At 43.6% G+C, this 7,470-nt stretch overlaps 1 protein-coding gene across 2 annotated transcripts in view; it reads left to right on the top strand.

The window, feature by feature from the left end:
- efr3a (EFR3 homolog A (S. cerevisiae)) overlaps positions 1–7,470 on the top strand; it is a 75,935-nt gene that overhangs the window by 47,658 nt on the left and 20,807 nt on the right. For both annotated transcript variants that reach the window (XR_005895250.1, XM_041054685.1), the window contains exon 8: positions 2,389–2,529. Coding sequence is in view for 1 of the 2 variants with exons in the window: in XM_041054685.1 (XP_040910619.1) it covers positions 2,389–2,529 (141 nt within the window). In the remaining variant the exon portion in view is untranslated. The remainder of the gene's footprint in view (positions 1–2,388; positions 2,530–7,470) is intronic.

Raw genomic sequence — 7,470 nt, forward strand, 5'->3', positions numbered from 1 at the left:
TCGGTCTGACAAACTGCCGGCTGCTTTTCACTCTCTCACTCTCTCACTCAGCATTTTGACCGACTGAACTCGTGATGGGATGAGTGTGTTTCTCTGATAGTAAGGATGAAATGATGATGAGAAGTTTGTCATTTTGAGCAGGTGAAGGACGCTGACGTCTTAGCCACCACCTAATGTTTTTTCGCCGCCACAGGGCGTCACATACAGTCATTCATTTTGTCACGGGCTAATGAAATGTCTGTCAGTGTTACTGTTGTATTGTAATTTTCTCCAACTGCCAATCATCAGAAAAAAATCTCCAGCTTCCAGTAAGTTTTCAGTGGCCCGGTTCATTAAGCAACACCAACACACCTTCTATTACAAGAGAGAGTTTCATTTTTGTCTCATTTCCCTGCTTCTAACAAGCAATAAGCATTTAATTTCCCCTGAACCACCTGTGTGGGCCGACAGTAATTGCATTGTTTCCCTCCTGAGACCCGGCTGCCCACAGTCCGTCCACGGCCAGGCTTATTACTGATTTACAATTGCATTATTTTATCAGTATAGCACATAACGGCTTGGTCTTCTGCCAGGAAGTGACAAACTGCCCGAGACGTTCTGTCTCGTATGTAGAGCTGTGGGATGAACAGCTGAGCTCAGATGTGCCGTCAACCCTCCTGATCTAAAGGGGAATAGATTTTGATTCCTGATTTAAACATGAAACCTGCCGACCACAAGCACCGACGTATTCTGACCTTCTTATTTGTGGATGTGGCAGAAAAACACAGACTAACACGAATGACGTGGAATTTATTGTTTGAAGTGTGTCTGATCTTGATTTAGGGTAAAATCACTTCATGAGCTCCTTATTTTTTGCAGCGTGCAGCTCTCCCTGTCTGCTTCAGTCCATCAGCGTGTTGATTTAGCTTCTGTTGACTGTCCTCCCCCTCAGCCTCCCCCTCAGCCTCCCCCTCAGCCTCAGCCTCCCCCTCAGCCTCCCCTCTCCATCTCAGTCTTTATCTCTATCTCTCACTGTTTCTTTATCCATTTTTTCTCTGTTTCTTTAACCTCCCTTTCATCCTTTCTCTCACTCGTACCTCTCACATCACATTATGACAGTTATTAATCTGAATTATTTTTATTGCACTGTTTCTTAAGCAGCTGCAGCTAGAAACAGTTGTTCTCACGCTCACTGTCGCCTTTCTCTTATTCATACCAGCAACATTCAAATATAAATTAAATCCTACTTTATTATTTTATTGGGACGCATCTGCAAACCAAACACATGCTGCTCAGCTTCTGTCCTTGTTGAGCTTCTTTTTTTTAAAAGCAGAGTGTCTGTAGGTGAAAGTGTAGAAAACAAAAAATCTTGAGGGTTGGAGGTTTTACCTCATCAGAAAAACACACACACGTTTATTCATCAAGAAAAGCTTTTAAAATATTTTTATTGGAAGCCACAGAGACCTTTGTCAGGTTTAATTAGGAACGAACAAAGGTCAGTGTAGTTGTTAAGTCTTATTAAAATGAAGTGGACAGTGTGCAGGTGCTTTTTAAACTGTCTCTGACACACCTGTCTTTGGTCTGATGATCCCTGTCGATCTCAGACACCACAGAACCACACTCGTAAACCAGATCTGCTGTGGATGACGTGGGTTCAGTTCCATCGTGGCAGCTGGTGAACCAGGACGTCTGGATTTACAGCATCTGAATAAAGAAAGTCAGACTCAGAACAAGTTACAGTTTGGTTCAGTTTGTCTCAGAGGTCAGATCAAAACAAGAAAGCTGTTTAAATAAAGAGGAAAAGATCATTTGATTGATGGAGCGGTGGATCCACAGAACATTGTCTGATGACGATTTTATTCACTCATGAATCAATGTACAGAAATTCATTCAAGCATCTTCTCTAACTCATTCTCAGCTTCTCTAACGTGATGATAGAAAGTCTCTGTCTCATTTCATCAGAAACGACTGCTTCACTCACCCACTTCTTACAGTGTTTCTGTCTCCTGATGTCGACTGATCACACACACACACACACACGTATCTGATTGAGGTTGGTCGATACTCTTTCATTTGATTTCTCTCTTTTTCAGTCCTGATTGATTTCATTTCAGTCTCTCCTCCGTTTTTAGTCCTTCATTCTTCGCTCACTCTCTCTCTCCTCTCTCTCCATCCATCTTTCTCACATCCTGAAGGTTTTTCTTTTTTTCCCCCTCCCTCTAAATGTTAACTCTCCCCCCGTTTACAGTTTCCTTGTGAGGATATGAAGGATTGTTGAAACTGGTTGTTTTCGGTCATTTCACTTTCTCCAGATATTTCTTTATGTGTCTTTAACACTCACTGTCTGGTCTCTCAGTCCTGCTGCTGTTACTCTTTATACCTTCTGAACTGTCTGCCTTCCTCTGGCAGGGCGGGGCACCCCAGCACACCATCGGGGGCAGGTCAGGATGGCGAGGAAAACCCGGCGGCGCTGGCTGAGAGCTGCTTCAGAGAGCTGCTGGGCAGGGCGGCCTACGGCAACATGAACAACGCCGTCCGACCCGTCTTGGTGTGAGTACCTGAACGTGTGTGTGTGTGTGTGTCTCTGCTCGGTGAAGCTCAAAAATCCAAATGAAGCAGCAACATGTCAGACACCGTTTGGAGCAGAGACTTTAAATGTCGTCTCTTATGTAACGACGTGAAGCAGATTTCATATCAGGTCTGTGAAGTAGAGACATCAACCTTTGAGAGACATTTCTGTGACACAGACGACATGTACAGGCCACATGTACTTCACACTACAGCCATTTTCTAAGTCACGCTGCCCTGTCTCTGAGGTTGGGATGAGGTTTCCCAAAACAGAGGAACATCAGTGTTACACTTTTCATATTCCCACAGGTAATGAACTCTGAATGCAAACACAACTTTCATTTGTTTAGAAGACAGTTCCACGCTGCAGCTCAGTGTTCTTTGAAAAAGAGAACTAAGAAGGTGGATGTTTTCTCGCTGTTTGCTGATTATTATTTATTCTGTTAAACCTGCGTACGGTATTTCCTTCTTGTTCCTGTGGGTTCGTTAAAACCTGTTCCTGCTGATGCTCTTTTTGATTACATTTTTTTGGAGCTGTTTTTTTTTTGTTTCGGTGAGAGGAGAAAAAAATAAAAAAATATCTGAGAGTAGTTGAACTTCATCAGGAGTCGTGTGTTTCCAGTGTTTCCCCGTCAACGTCCAAATGACTCCAAACTGGTGACTCATCCACTCATTTGCACGTCAGACAAATAAACTGTGATAACAGGAGAAATAATGAAGCACAGATGTTTGTTTTGCCTCCACATAGATGCATAAACGAATCAAACCACTGGAGTAAATCAGGTGCTGATGGGTCGCTGATATAATAGGCGAAAATTTTCACATTTCTCAAAAATGTTTGCACAAATCTTTATTTTGTGTGCACAAACACACAAACAGTTTTACTCACATCCTGATCACGTGAAGTGGCGTGCAGGTGCTACAGCAGTGCTGGTGTTTATGCGTAGCCCAGCAGGATTAGCTGCTAACCATGGGGCTTTGTCGTGGACGTTCAGAAACGTTCACTTTAACTCAGTTAGCAAAGGGAAAGGAGGACAACTTCTTTTTAAGGAGACGCAGGCGGATCCACCTTGTCTCCATGTGCAGCTTCACCTGGTTAGCTCATACTTCTCTGAGAACTCTCATATCAAAGTATTGATTTGTGCCAGAACTCTGACCCGCCTCTTATGTCCTCTAATAAAACCCCTCTCTCTTTCTACAAGTTGTTTATTTGGCTGTTTACATTATTTTGCTTCTAAATAAAAACATCGGCCTTTTTTCTTTTCTGCTCGGCTTCATAATCACACGCAGCTTCTTCTCTCTGCCCTCACATTTTCATATCCATACACTCTGCGTCTCTGTGTCGGTGTTTGTTTCAGATCTCTGTGTTTTTACAGCTGAACGAAGAAACAAAAAGGAGGAAACACAGTGGGCTTGATGTGAACGCAGCTTTAATGTCACGCCTTATTTTTGTTGTTTGAAATCAGGGCAGCGTACACAAAGATCTGCGTCCTCCCTCACACTCACTGCAGGGTTCAGATTCATAACCTGCTTTATTACATGTTAGAGTCATGAGACAGACACAGAGAGGTGTCAGGACAGGAAATAAACCCGCAGCCCAGCCTCTCTCTCCCTCACACACACACACACACACACCTCCAGACAGGCACACAATACATACACACAGAAACACACTCACCTTCTTCTTCTCCCACTTACATTCATTTTCTCACGCACACTTGCAAACACACACCCACTGTGACTCAGTCTGTCACACACACACACACACACACACACACACACACACACACACACCTCCTCCTAACCGCAGACTCCCAGCACACAGAGGAAATTAAATGAGCTCTCTTATCACACGGGTGGCTGCCGTGTGAACGCGGCACACTGTCGCCACCCGGTGACCGTGTCCCCCTCCCGGGACTTAAATGTCCCCGTCGCCGCTTCCATTGGACGTCGCTGCCTCGCCACTCAGCACGGTTCGCATAAATTGGACAATTACCGAGCGAACGGCCGAGCCCCGCTGAGGTTTTTCCCCTGTCACAGTGTGTTTCTGCTCCGCTGAGCCGCGCTGAGTGCAGGCGTCACTCCGGCCCTTTTATCCTCAGCAGCTTCAGGAGGAAAGGCTCATTTAGACATTTAAATCAGTGCGCTTTTGTATTCAGTATGTTTAGCCTTGCTAGCGGTGTGGCTCCGGGGATGCTGGTGCCGGTTGTTTGGTTAGCATGCTGGTTGGACAGTTTGGTCCAGAGTGAAGCATCAGGACACCTATGACATGGACTGCCTGTTGACTGTCATTTATGATCCACAAGACGGCGCCATCTTGTCACAGGTCTATGTGTTAGCATGCTATCTTTATCCAGGTTAAGGCTGCATTTGTTTTGCATTAATTTTTTTACTTATGCTGCAGTGAGTAACTACGAATGATAACAGGCTAACGTGCTAATGACACAACATTAACATCATATGCTAAATGTTCGCTTATTAACATGTACACTTGCTAAATACAAGTCACAACGTGCTAAACCTCGCACTAAACTTGTTAACATTACTATCCCAATGCATACCAACAAGCTAATGTGCTAAACATTAAAGCCTAGTAACTTGTTGTGTTAGCATGTTTGGGCACGCTCTAAACCAAAATGCTAACCGTTAACTGCTAAATGCTGTGCTAAAATTTAGCTTGTTACCACATTAGCATGTTAGCAACGACAACAATGGCTGTACGAACTTTTTACGTGTTTTGTCTAATTAAAGGTTGAATAATCAGAACATTACTCTGAAAGGTGCTTGGTAAATACGAGCCACCATTTGTCAGCGTGCAGATGTTCATGTCAGAGAAGAAGAAGAGCTCCCACTCATGGAGTTAGCTGCTTATTACAGTAATAATGGTTGTTGAGTTCATATGTAAAGCTATGGCGGTATGATAAGATTTATATTTCTATTAATTATCATCCCACTGCTGAACGGTGCTCACAGCAGCAGCAGCAGTACCGACAGCAGTGATTCTGTGTGAAGAGACACAGGATGGTGCTGCCACTGGGGCCATCTGGGCTGAGAGTCATTATCAGTGTGAACATCACGGGGCCCAGCGGCATTTTCCCCGGTAACGCTAGAAAGGAATCAGGCTCATTCTCTTCAACTGGCCTTTAATGCTATGTGCACTCATATAGACATGGACACAGTTTTTTTTACCTGTTCAGAACTTACATATCGTACTTGTGTGTTGTTTGTAATGACTGTTTCTTGATGTATAGCTTCTGTCAGGTAAATATAAACTCCTCAGACTTTTGCTCAGAGAGTGGTTTGTAAATGATGATCGATAATCGATCAATAATAGTTTTTCAGTTTCTAAGGAAGACTTCCTCTCTAAAGTTTAGACTTTTGTTTTTAATTATCTTTTAATTCTTGCAGATATTTGCTTCCAGTGAATGTACTTGTCGCTTGATTTTTTTTTTTTTTTTAATGTGAACGCTTCTAATTTCTGGCTTCCAGTTTACTGTATCATGCCTGAGGCTCTGTACTACAGATTTTAAACCTTCACGTTCAGAGTCAGCAGATGATGAAGATGAGGTTTGAGAACAGGCAGATAGTGAACAGCTCCTGCCCCACGTCGGATTTCGGGCCCTCACCTTCAGGACACACAGCACCTGTTTTTACTGTAAATGTCTGTGAAGCTTTAAGAGGCACTCACAGAGTCATGTAGAAACCAGGCCAGCGTATATCAGTGAAACCACCGCTGATAGTGTGTTAGACTGATGCAGGAGTCGTTCAGCCCCCAACTACGATTACTTCACCGTGTTTCTGTTTTCACTGATGATCATTTGCTGTGATTTCTGTCACTAATTAAATCTCCAGAGAGCCTTCGCAGGCACAAAAGACATTTTGATTGATGGGTTTCAACCAGAAAGTAGCGAGAAAACGCTGAGAATTTTAAATTTGAGGTAAGATGAGCTAAAATCAAAAGGCAGACACTCTGGATTTCTTTTATTTGAGTCCTTTGGATGTAAAGTCTTCCTGAGATTCGTCGCTGTTGCATTTTCTTAACCACGAGTCAGAATTATCAGGGTCTAAATAAGGTGAGCTGTAACAACAGTAACCCACTGCTGTGTGCAGATTCAATCAGCGAGCGGGCCTCTTAATGCTGCCATTTACAATTAACAACGTAATATTACTGTGACTGCTTGACATCTGTAGGGCCTCTTCAAGAACGAAGCTTCAGTTAATCATCTCCCTCTCTCCTCTTCCTTCACCACGCTCCTTTTTTTTCATTGGTTACATTCAGACATGTGATGCTCTTCCTTCACGCGGTGGACGGTTCGTGTCTGAGCCTTAGAATCTGATGCTGCTTAGTCTGAAGATACAAACTGCTCATTTCCAGTTTAAACTCCAGTTTTGAGCTGCTTCCCCATTAAATCTGTTTTTGACTGCAGCATGTAATGCAGTGGGTAAATAGCTTGATGTTTTAACATGTATACTCAGTGAGGTCGCACACAGCAGTGAAATGTAGTGTGTGGTGTCAATGTAAAGTGTGAAACAATCACTGAACAGTGAATATATTCATGTGTGTTGGGGCCTCGTGCACAAATCTGAAAGTGTGACAGCAGCAGAACAAGACTGAATATGAATACGACCATCAGTGCAGTCTTTCAATTTCTGTCTGTCTGTGTTTCTGTTTCTGTCCATGTTTCTGTCTCTGTCCGTGTTTCTGTCTGTCCGTGTTTCTGTCCGTCCGTGTTTCTGTCCGTCTGTGTTTCTGTCTCTCTCTGTTTCTGTCTCTGCATTTCTGTCTCTGTCTGTCCGTGTTTCTGTCCATCCATGTTTCTGTGTGTCTGTGTTTCTGTCTCTGTGTTTCTGTCTGTCTGTGTTTCTGTCTGTAGACAAAACCAGACTCCTCCTGCAGAGCTCCTGCAGGGAGGAGGAGGGTGG

Source organism: Toxotes jaculatrix, chromosome 14, assembly GCF_017976425.1.
Source record: "Toxotes jaculatrix isolate fToxJac2 chromosome 14, fToxJac2.pri, whole genome shotgun sequence".
Classification (NCBI taxonomy): domain Eukaryota; kingdom Metazoa; phylum Chordata; class Actinopteri; family Toxotidae; genus Toxotes; species Toxotes jaculatrix.